Source organism: Rhinoderma darwinii, chromosome 13 (genome assembly GCF_050947455.1).
Source record: "Rhinoderma darwinii isolate aRhiDar2 chromosome 13, aRhiDar2.hap1, whole genome shotgun sequence".
In the NCBI taxonomy this organism is placed as follows: Eukaryota; Metazoa; Chordata; class Amphibia; order Anura; family Rhinodermatidae; genus Rhinoderma; species Rhinoderma darwinii.
In genome coordinates, this window is record NC_134699.1 from 28,836,963 (window position 1) to 28,850,874 (window position 13,912).

At 46.4% G+C, this 13,912-nt stretch overlaps 1 protein-coding gene across 1 annotated transcript in view; it reads left to right on the plus strand.

Moving 5' to 3' along the window:
- Positions 1 to 13,912, plus strand: part of BRCA1 (BRCA1 DNA repair associated) — a 110,905-nt gene that overhangs the window by 30,875 nt on the left and 66,118 nt on the right. The window contains exons 7-9 of the mRNA XM_075846652.1: positions 9,858 to 9,960; positions 11,827 to 11,875; positions 13,727 to 13,869. Coding sequence (XP_075702767.1) covers positions 9,858 to 9,960; positions 11,827 to 11,875; positions 13,727 to 13,869 — 295 coding nt within the window. The remainder of the gene's footprint in view (positions 1 to 9,857; positions 9,961 to 11,826; positions 11,876 to 13,726; positions 13,870 to 13,912) is intronic.

Consider the following 13,912-nt stretch of genomic DNA (forward strand, 5'->3'; position numbering starts at 1 on the left):
CAAGCGGTATCCGATTAGACGGGGGTGCACCCAAAAGGTCGTTAAAGATAGTCTCTAACACGATGGGAAGATCTTCAGACCCCGAGGGCTCCGGTATGCCCCTTATCCTTATATTATGACGGCGACCTCTGTTATCCAAATCCTCTAGATGCAGTTGCATATCTCTAATGGACGCCAGCTGGGAGGACACTGAAGACTGTATCACAGAGACATGGCGCCTAGTGGCATCGTGGTCATCTTCTAGAGCCTCCACCCTCGTAGCAATCTGCTGTATATGCTGCGACACCCCCGCCAATTCTGAACGAAAAGCTGCCTTCACTTCTTGTATCATACTCTTAAAGTCCTCTTTAGTGGGCAACTGTGAGAAACATTCCCTCCACATAGGGGGCACATCTGAAGGAAGTGAGGCTGAATCCTCCAGGTCAGAATCTGAGGCATATACAGGGGCCTGGGCATAGGGGGTCAAAGATGGTGTATCCCCCAGTTCGTCTCTCCTCCCCGGCTGCTGGATCGTGGGCCGTTGAGGTTTAGGTGCAGGCCAAATCTGTAGGGCCATTTGTGCTGAGGGCTGTGACATTGGTGGTTCAAGCAGGTGTACTGGGGCCTCTGACTGAGCTGATGCTCCTCGTGGCCTGGCCTCCATTGCTCCTGGGATAGGGGACCCCCTTCCCTGCTGTTCACAGGACGAGGTGGAGGACAGCTTAGGGGAGCTGGGAGGGTGAACTTTAGCCATCCGGCTATTCAGCTTACCCTGTACGTGGGGCACTGTCTCCTCTCCCTGCTCGGACATCTCCCCTTCCTTCTGACACGAGGCTGTCCAAGATGGCTGCGGCTGAGGGAGCGGCGTGGCTTGCCGCCGAAGAAAGTAGCCGTCGATCGTTGGTGGAGCGGCGGCGACCTGGTGCTGTGCTGCAGGGGTGAGTCTAGACCCTTGGGGTCTTTTTTTCCCCATATGAGGCACCTTTCCCCGCTGTAGGCTGCTGGATCTGCGTGGCAGGGCGCGGAGCTCTCAGCTTATGCGACCGGCGCCATCGACTGCTGGCCACGCCCCCCATCCACTATGGTGTACGCCGTCTGTGTGGGAACGTCGCATGCGCCTCTCCCACACAGTCCAAGTTGAACTGTGCGCCGTCCGGCGCCATTTTCCTGTAGACCGGAAGTCGCGGCCGGACAGTAAGATTACTACTTCCGGTCGCGGCTTCTGGACTTGTGCACTTGGAGCGGCGGTAGCAGACGGAGCGGACGGACCGGAGGGAGCGGCGGCGACTGGAGCAGGTAAGTGATTTCTGTGTATGTAAGTGTTTTACTGTGCGTTTACTAGTGTATGTAAACCTACTACACTGTGTGTTAGCTCAAAAAATGGCGACACACAGTGTAGGAGGTTTGACCGTTCAATCCCCTCGTTTCTCCCGGCACTAGCCAGGATAAAGGAGGGGGGGGGGATTCTGAGAGCTCACTAGAGCGAGTGAGTTTTCCCAAATTTTGCAGCATAAAGCAATGTGGTTGCTTTACCACATGCAATGCTGCTATTTTGGGAATTGCTCCATCTAGTGACCAGCACTGGGAAATATTATAAATTAGAATCTAATTTATAATATTTCCTGACTCGTGAAAAAAAAAAAAAAAAATTCGAACAATGTTTAATCACATATGCACTAACTGTCTAACTAAAAAAAAATAATAATTTTTTTCTAGCAACACATTTCCTTTAAGTGTAAAATTAAGAGGAAAAAAACTGGCGCTCCATGGTGTGGAGCCTTCAGGGAATTTGTAAAATGCACATAGTAATAGTCATATGTCAGATTTCAACCCGATGAAGGCTTCAGTCCGGAGCTGGAACACGTTATCTATGTACAATACATTTTAATTAAGTATTACATCCTAAAGTGTCATATCGTGATGTTTGCACCCTCCATTTCTCTGTTCCTTGAAGTTCATACTTTAGTGGGTTGCCTGCCATTTGGTGAGTTCTTTACACTGAAACAGATTAATCCACTTGATAATACAGCGCTGCATAAAAACTTTTGTGTTCCTTTTAATTTGTGGTTTCCATATACGGCTAAAAGATAAATATAAAATGTTAAATATATGTGCATACATTTTATATAAACCATAAAGCTCTGAGGCAAGTTCCTAATTCATTTGTTAGACTGGCTTTGCCTTGTTTGTACAGTCTTGCTCTGAATATGCGTTTTTGCAGCTGACTTGAACTCCGTGTTCTTGCCTAGGTTTTGAGCTCACATGATTTGATATCTGCCAGCTCAGACTGTTCCTCTTCCTCGGACAGTTGAATTTTCTTTAGCTGTCTGCTGAAAAATCTAGATTGGTATTGCTACGATCCGTGGGTATGTGGACCCACTAGGCCGCTCCACCGTAGCGGAGTAGCAGCTGGCCAAACTGTCCTAGTACAATAGTACCTTGAATAGTCCAGAAAGTAATGGAGGCTCGGCACAGATGAATTCGTAGACACCAGACGTATATATCTGGAGGCATGACCGGTGGCACAACACGACTCCAACAGGTTAAGGCACAGGAACAGATATAGCACAGGATACAGGTAGCAGGGTATTGGAACAGGATAACACTAAGGGATCGTTTGCTAAGACTAACATGGGTAAACACAACAACGCTCAGGCAATGAGTGGAAGGGCAGAGCCCTTTTTATAGTCCAGGGTGATCATAGGCTAATTACAGATCTTACTCGTGTGTGCACTGGCCCTTTAAGGCCGGACGCGAGCGCCCTATGGGAACCAGTGCAGCGATGCGGAAGTGAGTGCCGGCGTGTCTCAGGAGGGAGAAGCCGCCCGGCACTCGCGGTCATCGGGGGGCAGGTAAGGACAATGGTCTGCGGCTGTGGACATTACAGTATCCCTCCCCCTCTTACGCCCCCTTTTCTTGGGGCCAGAGCGAGAGCGGAACTTCTTAATAAATTGAGGTTCTCCTCTGGCTCCCAGGACCTCTCCACTGGACCAAACCCCCTCCAATCCACCAAATAGAAAGTCCTTCCTCCTACTCCCTTGCATTGCAGGATCTTCTTCACCTCAAACACGTCAGATGAACTGCTGGGAGCCACTGCGGCACCAAGATTCTTTCTATAGCGGTTCAGGAACACAGGCTTCAGGATGGACACATGAAAGAAGTTGGGAATTCTGAGGGTAGGAGGCAGCCGAAGCTTATAGGAGACAGGGTTTTAATTGTTTTAGTTTCTCAAAGGGTCCGAGGAACCTGGGAGCAAACTTGTAGGACGGCACCTTTAAACGGATATTCCTAGAGGACAGCCAGACTTTAGTACCCGCCTCTTGCTTCGTGCGATCGTCTGCCTGCAGAATAGAGGACTGGGTTTGCTGCCAGACTTGTAGAAAGTCTCTAAATGCAGAGTCAGCTGCAGATACCTGGGATGTAGCTGGAACAGGAAGAGGAATTTGTGGATGTTGGCCGTAGAATGGTGTAGAGGTGGTGGACTCGCTTGTGTGGTTGTTGTACGAGAACCCATGGACGAGTCTGTACCCAATCATCATGCTGCATGGAGATGAAGTGGCAAAGATAATTGTCCATCATTTGGTTAATCCTCTCGACTTGGCCATTAGACTGGGGATGATAGGCTGAAGAGAACTCCACCTTCATGTCTAGAAGTTTACAGCGGGCTCTCCAGAATTTTGAGGTGACCTGAACCCCCCCCCCGATCAGACACGATATGAAGAGTCAAACCATGCAAGCGGAAGATGTGCTCGATGAAGAGATTCGCCAACCGAAGAGCAGAAGGTAGGCCGGTCAGTGGGATAAAATGAACCATTTTCAAGAACTGGTCCACCACCACCCAGACCGTATTTTATCCTGCAGTGGAAGGAAGGTCTGCCCCAAAGTCCATTGCTATATGCTGCCGGGGCGCATTGGGCACAGGCAGAGGTTGAAGCAGACTGGCAGGCTTGGAGTGAGCAACTTTGTTGGAAGCACACACAGTGCAGGACGAGACGAAGTCCACAATATCTTTGGACAGCATGGGCCACCAGAAATGATGGGCAATCAGATCTCTGGTTTTACGAGTACCAGCATGCCCAGCCAGTTTGGAGCTGTGCCCCCAGCGAAGGATTCTCCTCCTGTCTGTCAACCGCACAAAAGTCCTCCCTGGAGGGATGTTTCTAACTTGCAGAGGATTAACAGGAATAATACAGGACGGGTCAACAATACTTTGCGGAGACTCCACGGTGTCCGCTGTTTCAAACGACCTGGACAGGGCATGAGCCCTCACATTTTTGTCAGCGGGACAGTAGTGGAGCACAAATTGGAACCAGGTGGAGAACAGCGACCACCTGGCTTGACGGGGGTTCAGCCGTTGGAGATAGGTGAGGTTCTTGTGGTCGGTATATATCAGGATGGGGTGAACTGCGCCCTCTAGCACATGGCTCCACTCCTCCAGAGCCAATTTGATGGCCAGTAACTCCCGATCCCCAATAGAGTATCTGCGCTCTGCAGAAGAAAAAAAGTCTAGAATAATAGCCACATACCACTGCCTTTTCTTTGGAACCGCTCTGGAACAGAAGGGCACCTACACCAACAGAGGAGGCGTCCATCTCCAACGAAAACTGTCAAGATATGTCAGGATGGTGGAGGGTTGAGGCTGACATGTAGGCACTCTTAAGGCTATTGACTGCAGATTCTGCCTCTGGAGTCCACACCTTGGCGGTCATCCCTTTGTTGGTGAGGGTAGAGATGGGAGCCGTCAGTGAAGAGAAATTTGGGATAAACTGCCTGTAGAAGTTGGCGAATCCCAATAAACGCTGTATGAGCCTCCAGACCTTGAGGACGTAGCCATTCCAGGACGGACTTCACCTACTCAGGATCCATCTTGAGGCCTTGGTCCGAGATGATGTAGACCAGGAAGGGTAGAGAATTCTTCTCAAAAATTCACTTCTCCAGCTTGGTATACAAACTATTCTCCCTTAATCGCAGCAGAACTTGACGGACATGCCTTTGAGTCGTTGGATCTGGAGAAAAAAATCTGAATATCATCGAGATAGACCACAACACAGGCATACAGGAGATCTCGGAAGATATCCTTGACGAATTCTTGGAAGAGCGTTACACAGACCGAAGGGCATTACCAGGTATTCATAGTTCCCATCTCGAGTGTTGAATGCCTTTTTCCATTAGTCACCCTGGCGGATCCAGATCATTTGTGATCCCCATGCAAGTCTAGTTAGAAAAAAATCTTGGCTCCTCGTATGCTGTCAAATAGTTCGGAAATTAGTGGCAACGGATGTTTCTTGACCGTGATTTGATTGAGACCACGGTAGTCAATGCAAGGTCGAAGAGACCCGTCTTTTTTTTCTTGACAAAGAAGAACCCGTCTCCAGCCAGAGAGGAGGATTTTTGTATGAAACCCCTCTCCAGATTCTCCTTGATATAGACCGATACAGACTGAGTCTTTGGCAAGGAGAGAGGGTATACCCGTCCACGGGGAGAGGGTATGCATTTGGAACCAGTTCAATGGGACAGTCCTAAGCCCGGTGTGTGTGGGGGGGGGGAGTGTCTCGGCCTCCTTGCTGAAGACCTCCGCAAACTGAGAGAAATGAGGGGGCAATCCTGCCAATGACTGAGGCAGAGCAGGCTGGACAGGATGGATCTGCAACAGACAGCGGCTACAACATTTGGAGCCCCATTGGAGAACCTCTCCGGAATTCCAGCCCAGGACTGGGGCATGTAGTTGGAGCCGAGGCAGGCCCAGTAGTACAAGATTGACGGCTTTAGGCAAAACAAGAAACTAAAGTTCATTTTGAAGGGCTCCAACTTGGAGATTCAGCGGCTTAGTTTCAGATACATCTGGTTGGGCAGAGGCAGTCTATTCACCGAGGCAACAGCAAAAGACTTCTCCAGAGGGACTGTGGGTATCTGGAGAAGATACACTAGGTCTTCCTGGATGAAGTTTCCTGCGGACCCCGAGTCCAGATAGGCGGATACCCGGTGCGGTGCTTCTTCTCACGGGGTCACGGGGATGGACAGTCTTTAAGACCAAGGCCTCGTTGTACTAGGACCGCTCTGCCGCCAGGGTTGTGAAGCTGAATGGCGTAATCGCCCACGGAGAGGTCTCCCTGGCGAAGGGTCAGCAGAGCTGCAGCGGCTTTATTTTCAAAACTTTTTTCTGTACAAACATGTACAAATATACAAGTTAGACAAACTACGAGATATTAAGATAGGCATCATTACAGTGAATACAGAGTCAATTCAGAGCAGATACATTGGACATACAGGATTCACAAAATGTCCATGTCACCATACCCCAACCCAGTCCAACCTTACATACACACACATTCACCCTAGTGGCCCAACCCGCCCCCTCCCCCAAGAACCATCTCCACTCATGAAAATTGCAGCTAAATCGCAGTCTCCAGGGTCTCTAACCACCTTGACCAAATTTAACTGGACATCGTCTGTTTAGATATAATTTTTGATACATAGGTATATATTTATTCACCAATTGCTTTCAGTGTATCAAACTCGGACCCTCCGGATTCTTCCAAGCCATAATCACAAGCTTCCTAGCACAAAAAAGTATGAATCTAAAAAATATCTTATCTTATAGTTATTTGTATGACTTCATTCATAATACCCAAAAGACACATCTGAGGTGTAAGAATTCGCGGAAAATCATAATGAGCGTGTGGAAACTCAACTACTTCCGACCAAAAGGGGGCCACTCTGGGACATACCCACACACAGTGTAAATAAATACCCACATCGATCTCGCAGCGGAAACAGCTATCTGAGGTCAATGCCCCCATCCTGTGGAGTCTGATGGGTGTCTAATAGATCCTATGTAAAAACTGAGACTGTATCAGAAAATGCCTTGCACCCACAACCGAGTCAAAAAAAGAATGTTCCACCTCCCTATAATCCTCCTCCACCAAATCAGGGATATCTCCCCTCCGTAGCGTAAATGCCTTATCAAAGGGTCTTTGTCCTAGGGAGGACAACAAAATGTAGACCTAGGTAAGGACCTTGGAAAGAGCTGGAACTCCAAGAAGGTCCTCCAGCCTAGAGAAACCGACCTGAGGTGACATACAGCCAAATTGGGCACACGAAGCATGACGCAGCTGAAGATAATGGAAAAAGGCCGTCCCTGGAATGTCATCTTTCCTGAAGTGCGGAAAAGGATACAATGCCAGGGTCTGTATTACAAACCTGACACTGGAATTTAACCCCAGCCCTGGACCACATCACCGCCCCTGGGATCAACTCAAGATGGGACAACCAGGATTTATTCCAGAGTGGAGTTCTAGGTGAGTATGAGGGAACCTCCGATACCTTCATCAGAGCATGTGCCGCCCCCCCAAGCAACAGCCACCGTACGAAGCGGCAGTGGCATGCTCCCCGGGGACTTAAATCTATACAACAAGTTTGTAAGACTCTCATAGGAGGACATCAGTGCACCAGCCAGTGCAGTGGCTGCATTACTCAGATCTATGTCTATCCACCAACGCGCAATCACTAATTGAGAGGCTAAGTAGTACAAATGAAGATTTGGCGTCACATTCCCCCCATTCTCCTAGGGGCCTGCAGCAGACCGAGACTGAAACTAGGCACGCCACCCTGCCAATAAAACAATCGCAGTATACAATCAAGCTGTTGAATTTTCTCGCATTTCTTACTGCATCGGTTAAGATCTATATAAGTAATGAGGACAAATCGCTGATGCTTAGTAAGGTAAAAGGGTCTATATGGTGCTGGCTTTCACAATTAAATCCTTTATTTCTTTGATCTCAACACCACTGCATAATGTCCACCAGGAGCCTCTCTAGGAACTCATTGGTTAAATCTTTAATTTGCCTGTTCACCAGTTTGTTAAAGCAATTAGTTGCTAAAAACTCATTAAGTACACTGAAGCCGCCAGCAATTAGTTCCTCTGAAGACTTGCGCATCCTTAATAAACCCACCGGAGCTCCTCTCCAGAGAGAGAACACAAACTATCGAGGGAAGGAGCTCATTCATACCACTCACACATATTCCGTCAATAAACCACTAGTGGAAAATCAAGCCTGGGCTCTATCAATGCTGTCCTTCTAAAATCCCTGGATCCTTCCTTTTATAGTAGCGCCTTACATACGTACATGTATACAGATTTATGGGCCATCATATAATCTATGTATAAGTAACTAAATTTAAAGAATCCTTGTATAAACGGCGCTTATCTGCCTGAAGAGCTGTGTTCTTGAAGGCAGTGTTATCTGTGTGAAGTGCGTGTTTTTTTTTTCTTTTTTAGCAGAATCAAAGTATTTTTGACAAAGATCTTCTCGCGGTCCCACTGTTTTATGGTGGCCACCAAATGTACAATCCTGGAATTATGCTTCACTAGGGGCTTTTACCAAATGGTCGGTATTTGGACGTTTATGCAGGTCCTCTCTGGCACCATCTGAAAAATACAGGCCCACTAAGACTGTGCCGCTATCATGCCTATTGGTCACCTGTACTGCATTACCACAATCAATAACGTTGAGGGTGTGTGGGAGTCGCAGGAATTTAACAGCAAATTGCGGCTGACCAATAGTTGCCTATACTGACTCTAATTTGTGGGTGGGGGAAATTCACAGCAGTGTCTATGTTCCCATAACCGTACCTGGAGTACAACCACAGGTCATCTGAAGGAGCTTTCAAGTACTAAAACCTTGATGGTCTGGTCCATCCTCACTTGAACAGTGGTCAGCATATGTATATTAGAGAATTGCTTATTAGGTAGTTACTCTTACGAGTGCTGCATTCTCTTCAAAACAGCTGATCGGTGGGTGTCCCGGGAGTGGGACCCCTGAGTTAAGGAAACAGTCCAGTGCTTCTAATTTCAAATGGATATACCATCATTCAGCATTTAGCTAATTTAAAGTATTACTTTATCAGGACTTTACGCCTTTCGTTTTTGTGCAGTGCTGCACATTGGAAACTCCTTGATTGAACTTTGTCTGCGAATACTGTAACTGTATTAAGGTGTCTACATTTTTTAATAGCTGTTGTTCGAACGTTCCTTCAGCAACTATTCCTCCCAACCTTTTTGATACACCTTCCCGCCGAGTGTGCATGTGTACTCCAATAAGGGGTGGGGAATCAGCTGCTGCCAGACACCTGGCAGTTTCTCATCTCCCGTGAGAACATCGGATCGGGCATTCGGTCTGGGGAAAAATGGGGACACCCCCATATATATTAGATGGTAGACCGGTCCCACTGAAATTGTCGGGTTTGGCTGATGTTAATTTGAAGGTGTATGGGCACCTTAAAGTCTCGTTTCCATTTTTCTGCTCTGTCAGAGGAGCAGAACAAAAAATATGTGACCGACATCATCGGTGTATCGTTACATGACCGATGACATTGAGTTCCGTCAGGTTTCTGGCGTTTTACCGTGCACAATAGCGCAGCATTCTGTGCTACTATTTCCGTTATTTTTGGCTGGTTCTGACAGAGGACTTTAACGGAGCCTCCAACTGAGATGTGGACCGCTCATTGATCGCCGCTCGTTTTGCGGCTTTCACCAGAAGCAGTGCTTGGTTCTTCATAGGGACGAGTACTCGTTACTACGATCATTCGTCCCCATACCTTTCCATCATGTCGGCAGCACATCTCCCTACTTAGAGAGATGTGCTGCCAACAATGATATTTTATTGCAGCATAAACGATTCAATTAGCCGATGCGTCTGATCGTTGTCCTGTTTACGCAGGACAATCATCGGCAACTGGCCCGTGTAAAAGGGCCTCTACTCTGCATGTAATCCGCGACATATAAATGAATGGCATTCTAGTTTAGATGTTTTTTGGCCTGCATATTGTTCTCCTGTATTTGTACTTCCTGTCTAGCAAGTCTTATTATTTATTATCAGGAAACAAGCACTGACACACATCTCGCTGGAGATACAGAGACACGGAACTGTAAGCAACCCAAGCGTCAGAAGAAAGAGAATAAGCAACTAATAACAGACTTTGGTAAGGTGTTGTGATGTGACGGAAAATCATGTATATCTGGTGTTCCTTTTATTTACTAGCGGATCCTTAATGGAATTTCACACTTGTATTAAATTTGTCATCTACGTAGTGTTCAAATGATGGCACTTATACTGGATTCTCACGGCGCAATTTAAACAAGTTTTTGTTTTGCCGTTAATCGTATTTAAACGGCGACGTGAGGACCCTGCCTAATTGCATCTGCGGAACTGGGGATTCAGTGGGCGGGCAGTGAGGTGAGCAAAAACCTTGTCAGTGCGAGCAGCTGTAAGGATGAGCTCCCCTCCATAAGAATCAATGTAAGTAGGCTTGTCCTTGCAGCCAGTCGCACAACAAGCCTCTAGGCCCTCTTTTCTGTAGCAGCTCTTAAAGGGAATGTGTTGCCAGCAAAACATGTTTGGTTTTTTTTTAATTAAACATTTAGTGTATAGGTGATTAAACATTGTTCAAATTTTTTTTATTTTTTTCACGCGTCAGGAAAGATTATAAATTAGATTCTAATTTATAATATTTCCCATTGCTGGTCACTAGATGGAGCTATTCCCAAAATTGCAGCATTGCATGTGGTTAAGCAACCACATTGCTTTTTGCTGCAAAATTGGGAAAAAAGCCCTCGCTCTAGTGAGCTCTGAGAATCCCCCCCCTCCTTTATCCTGGCTAGTGCCGGGATAAACGAGGGGATTGAACGGTCTAACCTCCTACACTGTGTGTCGCCATTTTTTGAGCTAACACACAGTGTAGTAGGTTTACATACAGTAGTAAACACACACAAACACGAACATACATAGAAATCTCTTACCTGCTCCTGCCACCGCGGCTCCCTCCGGCCCGTCCGCTCCGTCTGCTGCCGCTGGTCCAAGTGCACAAGTCCGGAAGCCGCGACCGGAAGTAGTAATCTTACTGTCCGGCCGCGACTTCCGGTCCACAGGAAAATGGCGCCGGACGGCGCGCATTTCAAATTGGACTGTGTGGGAGCGGCGCATGCGCAGTTCCCACACAGATGGCGTACACAGAAGTGGATGGGACGGGACCCGTTCGCAGTCCCTATGGGACTGTGGCTGCCGTATTCCATGTCTGTATGTGTCGTTAATCGACACATACAGAAATGGAAAAAAAAATGGCAGCCCCCATAGGGAAGAAAAAGTGTAAAAATAAGAAAAAGTAACACACAAACACACAAATTAATCCAAACGTTTTTAATAAAGCACTAACATCTTTAACATATTAAATTTTTTTTCGTGGTAACACTGTTCCTTTAAAGCTGTTGTTCCGTGGAGATCACTACAGGTCTCGTTTTTCCACCCCCCAGTGATCAGCCGTTACCGCGGTGGAAATAACTGTCCATGTAATGCGTGTATGCGCCATAGACAACCTCTTTAAACAGAAATCATTTTAATAGAGCGTAAACCAATTTCACTGTCCAGGTCAACTGTGACGAAAATAATTATGCTCTACATCCCTGCCTTTGCCTGTAATACCTGGCTTAATCTAGTCACACAGGTCAAGACAATAAAAAAAAATTTTTTTATTTTTTAAGTTTACTGTCTCTTTTTGGCTTCTCTTTGACTGTCAAAGATTCACTGCGTCATCTCTGTCTCATCTAGGTACTTTGATTTGTAGTGTATATCATGTGCCGGCAGTTGCCGTATAGCCCGCACCATTTGCTATAAACTCAATATCTACTTGTTGTAGCACATGAAGTGTTAATAAAGTCCAGAATGTTATGGCATTGGTTCTGAGAGGAGACCTTTATATTCACAACGCATCCATTTCCATTTCTATCCCACATCATAATTAATGTGTAGTTGGTTTTAGCCAGAATCTTAATTGCTGCTTTGTTTGTTTTAGTGTCTGACTCCTCTGAAGATGATTTATTCAAGAAAGCCGGCAGCTTGGGGTAAGCGGAGGCAATAACTTGTGGTTCAATAACACGGCCGTTTTTTCTGTATCTGCAGTTGCTTTACACGTGTTGTGATTGGTGTGTTATGGCCAGAAGGTCCAACAGCCATTGGACTTTTCTTGCTGGCCTTAGGCTATTTTTTTGTGTCCCCTTATATAAGCGCTTTCGGAGTGGGCATTCATTGATGCCTTCAAAGTCATCTCATACAGTAAAACTTTCACCGGTTTTACAGCTCTTTTTCCGTTCTGCCTCGTTGCTTTGGGGGATTGTGTTTCCCTGTGCTGTTATGAACTCATAAACTTGATTTTAGTACGCTAAGGTCCTTCAGGAGTCATGAGTTTTTATCATTGGCTTTAAATCACACCTCCCGCATCCCAGGTCTGCTTTTTATAAACGCGCAGAAAGCGTGCAAAAAAGTTCCAAGTGTTCTGTGTCACCGGTCATTAGTCTTCTACTGAGAGAGAGAGGATGCTTTCTAATAGTAAAGATATAAACACGGAAAGGAGAGTTTTTCACTATCCTAATATTTCTTGATATGTCATTCCATATATCATTAACCATTTATCCCAGCTAGATAAATCATTGACATGCCGGTCCATAAAAAAAAAAGATCTTTGTAATTCTGTCTTGGGTGGTGGTATAATCTATCCATTTATGGTAGAATTTTAATGCATAGCAAATAATGTAAAGCAATGCAAGCTTACTATGCCAGCCTTCCCATACACACCGGTAGATCAGTTTTGTTGATGACTGCAGATTGATTTGAGGAAATAAATATGTCTGCTGCAGGCCCTATGGGTAAAATATCTGGTAAAAACCATTTATTACAGTATTTCCACGATATGAAATAACTCCTAAATCCATTCTGAGCACAAATTAACATGGTCATTAAAAAATGTATCCCTAGTCGGGGCTGGATTTACCTATAGGCAGACCCTGGGGGAAAACGTACATATGAGTTTACTGACACTCATGGAGGGACAAAGGAAAGGCTGCAGAGGGCTCTAGAAGTGCATGAAGTGCATCACAATGTTCTGCTTTATTTTGTAAGAGCAGACATTTTATTTTTAAGGGGTTTTAGGCCATCAATGACACCCGGGACCCCCGTCGACAAGCTGTTTTTGAACGGGGTGCAGTGCTCGTACGAGCGCTTCTTCCCCTTCAATTCTACTTGCTCACTGTTAATCTTCGACACACATTTAGCAGCGATTCACAGATATTGCAGCCTTCTTCAATGAGAGAAAAGGCTGCAGGACCTGTGTATCACCAGTAAATGTGATTGGCGCGGGTCCCGGGGTTGGTCCCCGATTCATCAGCTATTGATGGCCATCAATTTTTACTGTCAGAGGCTGGGCTTAACAGTACATGAAGAAAGGCAGCCCTGGGGGCCTTCATTAGGCCCCTGGGCTGCCTTGACCACCATCAGCGCCCCCCGATCGGGTTGGGGGGGGGGGGGCGATGAGCTTTGAGTGAGGCGCCTCCCTCTTTTTAACGTCTTAGATGCTGCGTTTGTGGTTTGATCGCAGCATCTAAGGGGTTAAATGGCCAGGATCAGAGCGATCACTATTCCTGTCAGTTAGTCCCGGATGTCAGCTGTAATACACAGCCGACACCTGCTTCGTACGGTGCAATAGTACGTCATGGTGCGGATAGGGGTTAAATCCATGCATGACGTAGTGTGGCCTACTTGATTGGTGGCGTCTAAGGCGCCAGATTATCAGTGTCTACAGACTCCTGAGATGTAAATCTGGCACTGCTCCTGGCCCCTTGTACATGTTCACCACCTGAAGGTAATGTTATAAGTATAAATGCATCCTCCCTCATTTTTTTATATATTTTTTTTAATAGAAGTGATGTTGATGAACCTTACATGTTGTGTGAGCCCGGAGTATCTCTCGAACCTGAGAAAAAGGAAGACAGCTTGATGGCCAATGAAGCAAATGATGAGGTTTCTTCTAAACCGGAGTCTGATGTGGCAGCATCTGATCTAGGTATGTTGTGATGGTTATTTTCTATGAAATTTTCCAAAATGAA